Raw genomic sequence first — 13,119 nt, 5'->3', positions numbered from 1 at the left:
TTCTTACCCTCTGTACCTCTAATCCCTCTGGCCAACCCCTAACTCTGCCACTCTCTTACTCCTTCTGTACCTGTGTACCAGGTGGGGACCATCAGGAAGCACACTCGCCACCCTCATATAGCCTTCAACATTGACCGGCAGGCAGCATTCTCCCTGTTCTGCCATGGCCATTTCAAACTTTTACCTTCCCCAAATCTTTAAAAACTCACTCTCAGCATACAACTCAATTCCTACTTCTTAGAGAAAAATGAAGTCCCATCAGGTGGGACTCCCTTATCTTCCTGCTGTCAAACCGAGGTGTCTACCTTCCTCTACCCCATCTCCCCAATGTGCATAGCAAGAGGCATCTGTTCCCCTTTCTCTCCACTGCTCTCAGGCCAGTCTCCCTACCTCAGCTTCTGAATGGATCCCTTCCTCCGAGGAAAGAGAGAACATCAATTATTCCTTCTCCTTCTTATATCTTCCATAACCCCCTCTCCACTGATTTGAACTTGGGTCTTTTCCTTCTTAAATGTAAGCAAACCCACACACCTTAATTAGCCCCACATCCTCCTCTTCATTGCCAAAGTCTTTGAAAACATTGTATTTGTGGTCTCATTCGTCCCCTCCTTCTCCCTCTCCAGTCCACTTTAATCTGATTCTGGCCTGTTTACTCCATAAGAACTGCTCCTGCGAAGGTCATCCATGACTTTCCCACCACTAATCTAATGGGCAGTTTTCCCTTTTTATCTTACTTGACCTCCCAGAACCAATAGCTCCCACCAAACACACCCTGCCTCCTGAAACCTGTTCTCCCTTGGTTTCCTCAGCACTGCCCATCTGCTTTTCCTCCTGCCTCCCTACCTGCTTCTTCTTAGTCTTCTCTCTTGGCTCTTCTTTGCCATCCTCTTCTCTTCCTCTCCACTCCCAACTCTGCAGTCCCAGCTATCCCATCTCTTGCAGTAACAACTGCAATTTTCCTTAGTCCAACTTATCACCATATTCACAGAGACTATAGCATTCTGACTAACTGGTTCCCCAGTTTCTACCTTGGAAATGTAAATCTGATCATGCCAGCCTTCTGCCTAAAATCCCATCATATTTGGGAAAAAAACTCCTAAATCCCAACATGGCCCACGGGGTCCTGCATGGTCTGGCTTCTCTTGGCCTCTGTAGCCCCATCTTGTCTTTTGCTCTCTACTCTCTGGCAACACTGGCTGGTCTTAATTCCTTGAATGCCCCATTCTCCCTCTAGCCACAGGGCCTTTGCATGTGCTGATACCTCTGCCTGGGACTATTCTCTCCTGCTTCACTTAGTTAACTCTGCCTTATTCAGATCTCCTCCATGCCTCACTATGCCAAAGAAGTTTTTGCCACCGCCTCCCTTATCTGGGGCTGTAATTACATATTCATTAGTGTGATTCCTTGAATACCAACCACTTGCAAATTCTGTGAGGAAAGAATCATGTCTGTGTTTGCTTACTGAAGTAAATCTGGCACCTGGCACAGTGCACGGCCAGACAGAGACTCATGGCCAGAGAGGGACTCAATGAGTATTTGTCAAAGCTTTACTCAGTTTCCCTTTGGCTCTACTCCCTACCCCTGCTTCAGAGCAGAACCCAGGCCAGACTCACCGCAGGGTCTGCAGGTGACAATGAGGGTGTTTGAGGGTCTTACAAAGGCCCTGCATTGCAGAGCAGCTCAGGGAGTTTCCACTCAGGTCCAGTTCCTGCAGACTCCCAATGACCCCGAGAACAGAGAAGAGGATCTCCCAATGAGCATCTGTCATCGGGACCACCATGAACCTGAGGGAGGGAGAGAGGGACAGGTGAGATGTGACTTGTGTGTACAGGGCCTGGGTGCAATGGGCAGTGCCATCTCCACAGTGGCCCCCGCACCCCACCTCTCCATGAGGCTCTTCATTCTACCATCACACTTTGTCACATCTTACTCTGAAACATTTGTTTTGGGTGTCTTTCTGCCTCGACCTGGGAGTTCCTTGAAGGCAGGGCAGATTTGTTCATGTTTTTGGCCTTGGTGCCCAGCCAGGGCCTGGCACAAAGGAGGAACTCAGTGACTTGCGCAGCCTTCCTTCTTTCAGTGCGGGCACACTTGTCTGCTTTTGCACAGTCCTTCTGGATTCTCAGTGCCCAGAAGGGAAAGGTGGAGATGGGGGATGGAACAGAGCCACGGAGAGGTGGATTGAGGATGACTTTGTGATGGGAAAATTTTATATGACCATTTGGGTTGGCTTGCACAAGACCCTATTCCCTTCCAAGGACAGCAAAGACACAGAGAGGGTTTGCAGAAGGGATATGGTGAAAGGGAATGTCCTAGGCAGGGACATTTGAAAACCTGAAGTGGGAGAGGATGATGGCTTCATCGGAGAGTGTCTCATATAACCCGCCCACTTAATTTCTCAGTTTTCACACACTACTTCAGGGGTCTCATCTCCTTCCAAGCTTCAACTACACCAACTCTAGACCAAGTTCCAAACTGGTATCTCTATTTTCTTGCCAGATATTTCCACCTCAAGCCTCAGACCTAATAAGTGCCGAAATGTCCACAGCTCAATTCGTCTTTCCCCCAAGCCTGTGGAGGACAGCAGAGGTTAGGCGAAGGGGCTCCGCATCCAGATGCCTGCAATGAATTCCACTTTTCTCTGCCTCATCCAGCCTCCATAGCTGTAAAAAGAACTGTATGTACTACTATATATACCTCTCCAGAGGACTTTGTGAGGATTAAAGGATATTACACAGTGTCTCCAAAATCTTAGGGGAGTTTTTTTTTTTCAAAGTGTGCAATCAGTGGCTTTTAGTATATACATAGAATTGTGCATTAATCACCACAATCAATTTTAGAACATTTTCATTACTCCAAAAAGAAAATCCTCAACCCCCTTGGCAGCCACTTCTCAATCCCTCCATCTTGCCATAGACTTTCATAACCATTAATCTATTTCTGTCTCTACAGATTTATTTATATGTACATTTTTAATAAATGGAATCGTACAGCATGCAGAACTGTTCATCTGGCTTCTTTTACTTAGCAGAATGTTTTTTTTAAACTGATACTATTATTTTTAATTAAAGAAGTTGTAGGTTTACAGAAAAGTTCTGTAAAAAAACCCACAGCATACCCATATACCCCTATTGTTGACACTTTTCAAAAGTGTAGTACCTTTGTTATAACTGATGAAAGACTATTAAAATAGTACTATTAACTATGGTCCATAGTTTACACTAGATGTGTTTATTTCCCATATACCACCCTATAATTAATACCTTGTATTAGTGTCATACATTTATAGTTCATGAAAGAACATCATCCATGTTTTAGTTTGTTAAATGCAGCCAGAATACAATATACAAGAAATGGAATGGATTTTTCAAAGGGAAATTATTAAGTTACAAGCCATAAAAATGTTCAAGTCAAGGTGTCCAGAGAAAGATACCTTGACTCAAGAAAGGCCAATATCTGACACATGGGAAGGTATGTGGTAGCACCTGCTGGACCCTGTTCCTGGTTCTGTTGTATATTGGTCAGGGTTCTCTAGAGAAGCAGAGCAATAGGGGATATCCGTAAATATGAGATTCATAAATTTGTCTCATGCAGCCATGGGAATGAAGGTTCCTAAATCTGCAAGGCCAGCTGCGCAGTTGGCAGCTCTGAGGAAGTGTCTGGATGAACTTCACAGGAGAAGCTCACTGGCTGAAGAAGCAGTGAAAAAGTCTCTCTTCTTCCTTAAAAGCCTCCAACTGATTGGATTATCTCATTGGTGGGAGACATGTCTGATTGATAGCAGATGTAATCAGCCACAGATGCAATCAACTGACTGATGATGTAAAATACCAGCCTTCTGGTTTATTAACCAGCCACAAAATATTCTTGCGGCAGTGGTCAGGCCAGTGTTTGCCTGACCAGACAACTGGGCATCATCACCTGGGCAAGTTGACACCAGAACCCAACCATCACAGTCCACCCCTTGTCAACTTGACAGCTATACACTTCACCTTGAAGTGCGCTTAATTTCCAAATAGAGCATAATAACAGACATACGTTTTGCCTAACAATACTCAACTGTCCTGTGTACAACTGGAAATGCACTACATCTCTTCAGAAAAGGGTGCAAGTCCTGTAGGTAATGTTCACTCTTAAACATCATATCCTGTACAACATGAACAATCCAACTTATGTCATATGATAAGAGGAAAACAAGATATTTGTTTAGGTCAAACGCAAGCATGCATAACAAAACAGGGAGGAAACAGTCACACAATCACAGTCTTCATTTCTGCAACTGGTCACGTGGTTGTAGTTCATATTTATTACTATCTTCTTCTATTAAGCATTCCTTGTTCCTTTTACCCTCAGCAAGCACTTCAGCTGACCATGGTTCTTTGCCTGATGGGGTGACCCAAACCTTCATTATTAGTCCTGCCTGGATTGGGTTGTTGCAGTTTTCTGTTGACTTTAATCACAGGGCATGGTAGTACTAAGAGACGCCCTAGGGGATGTCCTGTATTCCAGGAAAACTCTACCTCCATTGTATAGTTGCAGTCCTATTTTCCCTGATAGTCAGGATAAATCACCCCAGAGGCCTAATACATGCAGAGTTGTTAACTACAGGGGACGGAAGGTTTAAAAAGTAGATCCTTCAAGATGAAACTCAGGTCATTCTTCCAATTCATGAACATGGACTGTCTTTCCATTTATTTAGGTCTTCCTTTAGCAATCTTTTGTAGTTTTCCATGAACAAGTCCTTTACATCTTTGGTTACATTTGTTCCTAGATACTTGATTCTTTTAGATGCTATTGTAAATGGCATTTTTTCCCTGATTTCCTCCTCACCTTTCTCATCATTAGTATACAGAAACACTGTTGAATTTTGCATGTTGATCTTGAATCCCACCACTTTGCTGAACTCATTTATTAGCTCTAGTAAGCTTAGTTGTAGATTTATTTATTTATTTATTTCTGCTCACTTTGGGATTAGTTTGCTGTTTTTCACCCTAGTTCCTTTAGGTGTGCAGTTAGGTCTTTGATTCTAGCTCTTCTTTTTTAATGTAAGGCATTTAGGGCTGTACATTTCCCTCCCAGAACTGCCTTTGTTGTATTTCATGAGTTCTGATATTTTGTGTTCTTGTTTTCATTCATCTTGAGATATTTACTGATTTCCTTGCAATTTCTTCTTTGACCATTAATTGTTTAAGAGTATCTTGTTTAATTTTCATATATTTAATTTTCCAGATCTCTGCCTGTAATTGATTTCCAGCTTCACTCCATTATGGCCAGAGAAAGTGCTTTGTATAATTTTAATCTTTATAAATTTATTGAGATTTGTTTTGGGACCTAACATGTGGTCTATGTTGGAGAAAGATCCATGCAGACTTGCTGTTTTAGGGTGCAGTGTTCTGTATATGTCTGTTAGGTCTAATTCATTTATCATATTATTCAAGTGTTCTGTTTCCTTATTGATCCTCTCTGACTAGATGTTCTATATACTGATAAAAGTGGTGCATTGAAGTCTCCAACTATTATTATAGAGACATCTATTTCTCCCTTCAATTTTTCTTAATGTTTTTATTGCAAAATAGAATATATATACAAAGCAAAGAAAGAAAAAAGCAATAATTTTCAAAGCACACACCTCAACAAGTAGTTATAGAAAGATCCCAGAGTTTGTCATGGGCTAGCATTCCATCATCTCAGATTTTTCCTTCTAGCTGCTCCAAAACACTGGAAACTAGAAAGAATGTTAATATAGTGATTCAGCAGCCATACTCATTTTTAAAATCCTATTCTCTCTGTTAAAACTCCTCCTTTTCCTTTGATCCTTCTCCCAAACTATGGGGATCTCTGGGTAATGCCCTTTTTGACTTTTTTATATTCATAAGGGGTATTGATACTAAAGTATGGGGAGATGTGATTAATCGATAACCTTGCAGAGGCTGGTCCCTCTGGGCTTCAGGATTTATCTGGTCTAGGAACCCTCCAGGAATTATAATTTCCAGGAAAGCAAACTTAGTGCATTGAACCTTTACAGCATCTCAGTTTGAACCCTAGGTGTTCTTAAGAGTCAACAGGAGTGATGTTGGTCGTCTCCCATCAGTTTTGCCAATGTATTTTGGGTCACCATGCTTAGGTGCATAAATGTTTAGGATTGTTACTTCTTCTTGGCGGATTGTCCCTTTTATTAATATTCAGTGTTCTTCTTTTCTCTTATAAGAGTGTTCTAGTTTGCTATCTGCTGGAATGCAACACATCAGAGACTGATCGGCTTTCAATAAAAGGGGATTTATTCAGATAACATATAGTTCTTCAGAGGAAAGGCAACTGAGGTTCTTTCTTACGTGGGAAGGCACAGGGAGATCTCTGCTGGCCTTCTCTCCAGGCCTCTGGGTTCCAACATCTTCTTTCCATGGGGTAATCCCTTTCTGCATCTCCAAAGGCCTGGGCTGAGCTGCGAGTGCTGAGATGAGGTATGTGGAGCTGCTTGGGCTGTGCTACTTTGAGCTCTCTCATGTAAGCACCAGTCAACTAAACCAAACATCATTCACTGCAGCAGGCACGCCTTCTAGCTAACTGCAGATGCAATCAGCAACAGATGAGGTTCACATGGCATTGGCTCATGTCCACAGCAATAGAACTAGCACCTTCACCTGGCCAAGTTGACACCTGAATCTAACTATCACAAAGAGTTTTGCATTTAAAGTCTATTTTGCCCACTATTAGTATAGCTACCCCAACTCTTCTTTTATTATTTGCATGGAATATTTTTTTTCCAACTTTCAACCTACCGTGGTTTTTGTGTGTAAGGTCAATCTCTTGTAAGCAGTATACTGTTGGATCATGCTTTTTATTCATTCTGCCAATCTGCATCTTTTGATTGGGGAGTTTAATCCATTATATTCACGTTATTACTGTAAGACAGTACTTACTTCAGCCACTTCATTCTTTGGTTGAGGGAAGACATGGCAAAAGAGATGGAGGATATAAAGAAGATACTAGGTAACCATAAAGAAGAACATGAAATATTGAAAAAACAAATAATAGAACTTATGGGAATGAAAGGCACAATAGAAGAGATGAAAAACTCAATGGAGACATACAACAGCAGATTTGAAGAGGCAGAAGAAAGGATTATTGAGCTAGAGGACAGAAATTCTGCACACAAAAGAAGAGATAGAGAAAGGAATGGAAAAGTATAAGCAGAGTCTCAGGGAATCAAACGACAACATGAAGTAGATGCATATACATGTTACGGGTGTCCCAGAAGGAGGAAATATGGGAAAAGGGGCAGAAAAAATAATGGAGGAAATAATCACTGAAAATTTCCCAACTTTTGTGAAAGACAAAATTACAGATCCAAGAAGTGAAGCATACCCCAAACAGAATAGATCCAAATAGACATACTGCAAGACACTAATCAGATTGGCAAATGTCAAAGACAAAGAGAATTCTGAAAGCAGCAAGAGAAAATCCATTTATCAGACATAAGGGAAGCTTGACAGGACTGTGTGGATTTCTCAGGAGGAACCATGGAGGCAAGAAGGTAGTGGTATAATATAGTTAAGATACTGAAAGAAAAAACTGCCAACCAAGAATTCTATATCTGGTAAAACTGTCCTTCATAAATGAGGGATGGTGGGCCATGGTGGCTCAGCAGGCAGAGTTCTCTCCTGTCATGCCAGAGACATGGGTTCACTTCCTGGTGCTTACCCATGAAAAAAAAAAAAAAGAGGGAGAATTTAAAATATTTTAATACAGACACTGAGAGCTTATAAACAAGAGATCTGCTCTACAAGAAATACTAAAGGGAACACTACAGGCAGATAGGAAAAGAAATGATGATGATTAAATGTACACATGTAAGAAAGATTTTACATGAGGGAGAACAAATGAATGTCAACATTGCAAGGTGTTGAAAATGGAATGGTGTGCTGATTTGAAAGTATTATGTACCACAGAAAAGCCATGTTTTAATCCTGATTTAATTTGTGGAGGCAGCCATTTCTTCTAATCCTGATTCAATGTAGTTGAGTGGAAAGATTTGATTAGGTTATCTCCATGGAGATGTGACAGCCCCAATTGTGGATTTAATCTCTTAATTAGATGGAGATGTGACTCCACCCATTCTAGGTGGTTCTTGATTAAATTACCTGAGTCTTTAAAAGGGGAAACATTTCTGAGAAATGCCAGAAGCAACAGAGTCAACAGAGAGAGAGCCGACAGAAACTTCACAGCAGAGCTGGCACAGATGCCAACACTTGGAGAACAGAGACAAGAGTGTCTGGAGATTCTTGAAGTCCAGCAGATGTTGCCATGAGATGTTAAGCAAGCCAGAAACTGGACAGAGCCAAGGGAAGCCAAGAGAAGAAAGCCAGCTCTAGGGAAGCAAAGTGAGAACCCCCCACAGGTACAGACACTGAAAGCAGTGGAGTCCAGGAGAAAGGACCAGCAGATGCCAGCCACGTGACTTCCCAGACAGTGAGGCTCCAGACCAATCAGCCTTTCCTGAGTGAAGGTACACTTTTGTTGGTGCCTTAATTTGGACACTTTCACTTCCTTAGAACTGTCAACTTGTAACTTATTAAATTCCTCTTTTTAAAAGTCATTCTATGTCTGCTATATTGCATTCCAGCAGCTTGCAAACTAACATAGATAGCATGTGGAAAAAATATAACCAATGCAAACTAGGGTCTATAGTTAACAGTAACATTGTAATGCATTTCCCTTAATTGCAACAAACGCAACATATCAAAGCTAAATGTCAATAAGAGGGGAAGATAAGGAAGGGATATGGGATTCTTGGTGGTGGTGGTGTTTCTCTTTTTTATTCTTCACGTTTTCTTCCTCTTCTTCTTTCTTTGTGGAAGGAATGGAAATGTCCTTATATAGATTGTTTTGTGGTTGTGAATGCAGAACTATGTGTTTATATTGGAAGCCATTAATTGTTTACTTAGGATGGATTGAATGATATATCAATAAAACCGTTTAAAAAATAAAAAATAAACATAAAAGATGCCCTCCTTCCTATGTGGTATAAGCCATTCAGGGGTGAAAATCTCCCTGACAAGGTGGGGTGTGACTGCCAGGGATGGGTCTGGTCCTGGTTCTGTGGGATCGACAATGCCTTTCTGACCAAAAGGGGGAAAAGAAGTGTAATAAAATAAGGTATCAATAGCTGAGAGAGATTGAATGGAGTCAAGAGGCTATTCTGGAGGCTACTCTACGTCAGCTTCAGTTGAGTACTTACTGAAGCAAGTAGCTTCAGTGCTACTTGCCACGGTTTGCTAAAACCCAATCAACATCACTTCTGCTGTCTCTTTAGAAAACACGTAGGCCTTGCACTGAGACTATACAAAGGTTTAATGCACTAGGTTTGCCTTCCTGGCACGCATAGTTCCTGGAGGCTTCCTAGGCCGGATAAGTCCTGAAACCCAAAGGGACCAGCCTCTCCAGGATTATCAATGAATTGCATCCCCCCATCCTTTAGTGTGGACACCCCTTTGCAACATGAAAAGGTCAGAACAGTGCCCACAAATTCCTACATACTAGGAGGAAGATTAAAGGAAAAGGAGGAGGTATAACAGAGAAAATGGGATTTAACGGATGCGCATGGCTGCTGAATCACTATATTAATATTCCTTCTAGGCTCCAGCGTTCTGGAGCAGCTAGAAGGAAAAATCTGAGATGGTGGAATGGTAGCCCATGACAAACTCTGGGATCTGTTCTGTAACTACTTGTTGACGTGTGCTTTGAAAAGCATTGCTTTTTCCTTTCTTTGCTTTGTATATTATATTTTACAATAAAAAAAATTTTTTTTTTACATAAACGAAAGGTTAGAAATGCTGGAGAAAATATGGAGAGAGAGATGTACCTATTCCACACGGGTTGGGAAGTAGAATAGTGCAACCCCTCTGGAGGGGAGGGTGGTGGTTCCACAGAGGCTTAGGATAGGGTTGTCTTTTGATCCTGAAACCCCATTATTAGGTATATGCTTGGAAGAACGGAAAGCAGGGATAGGAACGGACATTTGCACACTGGTGTTTATGACAGCAGTATTCACGATTTGCAGTGGATGGAGGTGGCCTAAGGGCATATTGAGAGAGAAGCAGAAGGTCAACTGTGGTGTGTACATACAGTGGAATATTGAACAGAGGTCATTCTGGAGGTTATGCTTATGTATTATATAGATTTTTTTTTTTTAGTTCCTAGTGCATTAGAATAGCTAGAGGGAAATACCTGAAATGGTTGAAGTGTAATCCAGTAGCCTGGACTCTTGAAGATATGTATAACTACATAGCTTTTCTGGTGTGACCGAGTGATTGTGAAAACCTTGTGACTGATATTCCTTTTATCCAGTGTGTGGGCAGACAAGTAAAAAAATGATGACCCAAATAAATAAGTAGTAGGGGAAGATAAGGAATATGGGATGTTTTGGGTGTTCTTTTTTATTTTCATGTCTTTATTTTTTTGGAGTAATGAAAATATCTTAAAATTGATTGTGGTAATGAATGCACAACTATATGATGACACTGTGAACCATTAATTCTATAGGTTGGATGATTATGTGGTGTGCTGGTTTGAATCTGTTGTGTACCCCAGAAAAGCCATGCTCTTTAACCCTCATTCGATGTTGCTGGGTGGGGGCTTCTTCATTGTTTCCATGGAGATTGACCCACCCAACTGTAGGTGGTAAGTTTTGATTAGATGGCTTTCATGGAGATGTGACTCTACCCATTCAAGGTGGGGTTGCTTACTGGAGCCCTTTAAGATAGAACCATGAGCTTTAGAGCCCACATAGCCAGTGACCTTTGGAGATGAAGAAGGAAAACGTCCCTGGGGGAGCTCCATGAAACAACAAGCCCGAAGAGAAAGCCAGCAGATGCTGCCATGTGCCCTTCCAGCTGAGGGAGAAACCCCGAACTTCACTGGCCTTTCTTGAGTGAAAGTAACCTCTTGTTGGTGCCTTAATTTGGACATTTTCACGGCCTTAGAACTGTAAACTTGCAACTTAATACATTTCCCTTTTTAAAAGCCATTCCGTTTCTGGTATATCATTTTCTGGCAATTTGCAAACTAGAACATATGGTATGTGAATATATCTCAATGAAATTGCATTAAAATATATTTTAAAAAATCCTAAGGATATCTGGACACCATAACAAATCACAAGATAAACTTGTGATTTGTTTACTTGTGTAAACTCTCTAATCTGAAGGAGATTTGGAACACCCAGAATATTCACCAATCACAAACAATTTATGTAATCTTTTTGTTTAAGAAGCTTACCTGGAAGACCCAAGGCAGGACTGCAAATAAATAAATAAATAAACAAATAAGTAATAGATGTCACTGGTGGCTTTAGAGCCTGGCAGAAGGCTTAGCGAGTGTGCCTCTGGGGCTCAGGAAGTTCCTACTCCCTGCGCCGACAGAGAGGAGCCGGGATGAGGGCAGGGTGGAGGTACTCACAGAGCCACACTGGGGTCCCACGTGGCTGGTCCATGCTGTCTACTGTTATTCACGTGAAACGTCTTCAAGCCTCCATAGAATTTCAGGCAGAAAGCAAACACCAGGAGATCTGTGTCTGTTTGAACTTGCATCCTCATGCCTTGGAAACAGGCCATCGCTCGTGTCAGAAACTCCTCATCCCGAATCTCATACAAGCAGTAGAGCAACTCCAGAGAGCATGGCTGCAGTGAGGACGCCCTGGGTTGGACTTCCGCTTCTGCCCACCGCAGCAGCTCACCCTCCACACCCCGAGACCGCTTGTGGTTGAAGATGTTCTCTAACTCCCTGGCCCCGTGTTCACCTAAAAGGCCAAACAGGAAACGCGTGGTCATTGCCTCAAATGCATCATGCCTTCCACACACTTGAAGCAACTCCTTCACCCTTTGGATGCTACTGGGATGATTGCCTGTCTCTTCCTCATTTCCCAGGACACAAAATATGGCTGCCAAGAACTCCTGGAAACACAGATGAATGAAGCTGTAGTTCAGGGAAGTGGGGTGTTTTTGAAGAAGACCCATCTTTATGAAGGTGAAGATGACGGCCCCATCCAACCCCTGCTTCTTGAAGTCATCCGGACTGAAGAGTGCTTTTCCTTGCTGGATTCCCTTAGCAGCCAGAGAGCACAGACTCCTCAGTTGGGTCGTGCAGGGCTGGGCAGGGACAGCCTGGGAGAGGAAGTGCAGGCAGAGGGCTGTGGTGGTGTGGCAGGTCAGTAGGAGATCTTCTCTCTGCTCCATCTGCTGCTTCAGGCAGGTGCAGACCAGCCAGCATACCCAGGGCACGAGGCACATGGTCAAGAGGGCTTGGTTTGATTCCACCAGGCTCAAGGCTCTGATTGCTTGACTTTCATCTGTGAAATATGTGTAGAAATATTCCTTCCTGCTGGCATCAGAGAACCCCAGCACTTCCACCCAACGTGGCTGTTCCAAAGAAGAAGCAAGTCTCTCCAGAGCTGTGGTCCGAACTGTGATTAGCAAGGATGCTTCAGGGAGGGTGGTCTTCCTCAGTAAACTGCCCAGCAGGGTGTGCACTGGCTGCTGCTTTCTCCAGTGTAGGCACAGCTCAGAATGCTGCTCCTCAAACACCCATCTGGGCTCATCCAAACCATCAAGGATGAAGAGCAGCTGCTTGGACTGGGACAGGATCTGCTCAATGGGAGCTAAAGGGGTGGCCCAGTCTTCTGCCATGAGCTCAGCAAGACTTGCCACGTTGAACTGGGCCAGCTCTCTGCAGTCGAGGTAGAATACGTGCTGGAAGCGGTCCTTGTACAGCTGGCCAGACTTCCAGGCTCCTCTCATCTGCTTGACCAGTGTTGACTTCCCAATTCCGGCAGCCCCCAGCAGTATGACTGTGTGAGGCTCTTTCTGGGTGCCCAGGGCTGGGCCAAATAAGTCTTGGACCTCAATAAAACGTCCTTGCTCCTCCACCACCTCCAGGGGCTCATGGCCTGGGGGATGAGGTCTGTGGAGAAGTATCACGTCCACGAAATTTTGGTGCAAATTCTCTTTTTTCCAGGATTGAGAATTCTGACCCTGTGTGGGGCAGGACCTCTTTCTCCTCTGGTTCTGGTGTCTTTCCCAGTTTCCTAAGTAAGGGAGGAAAGATGGAACGTAAAAGTATAGT

At 42.9% G+C, this 13,119-nt stretch overlaps 1 protein-coding gene across 1 annotated transcript in view; it reads right to left on the bottom strand.

Moving 5' to 3' along the window:
- Window positions 1-13,119, bottom strand: part of NLRP1 (NLR family pyrin domain containing 1) — a 41,907-nt gene that overhangs the window by 21,450 nt on the left and 7,338 nt on the right. The window contains exons 5-6 of the mRNA XM_077165631.1: window positions 11,458-13,081; window positions 1,614-1,784 (exon numbers count right to left, since the gene is read on the bottom strand). Of these exons, the coding sequence (XP_077021746.1) occupies window positions 1,614-1,784; window positions 11,458-13,081 (1,795 nt within the window). The remainder of the gene's footprint in view (window positions 1-1,613; window positions 1,785-11,457; window positions 13,082-13,119) is intronic.

Source organism: Tamandua tetradactyla, chromosome 6 (genome assembly GCF_023851605.1).
Source record: "Tamandua tetradactyla isolate mTamTet1 chromosome 6, mTamTet1.pri, whole genome shotgun sequence".
In the NCBI taxonomy this organism is placed as follows: domain Eukaryota; kingdom Metazoa; phylum Chordata; class Mammalia; order Pilosa; family Myrmecophagidae; genus Tamandua; species Tamandua tetradactyla.
This window is presented reverse-complemented; position numbering and strand designations above follow the sequence as displayed.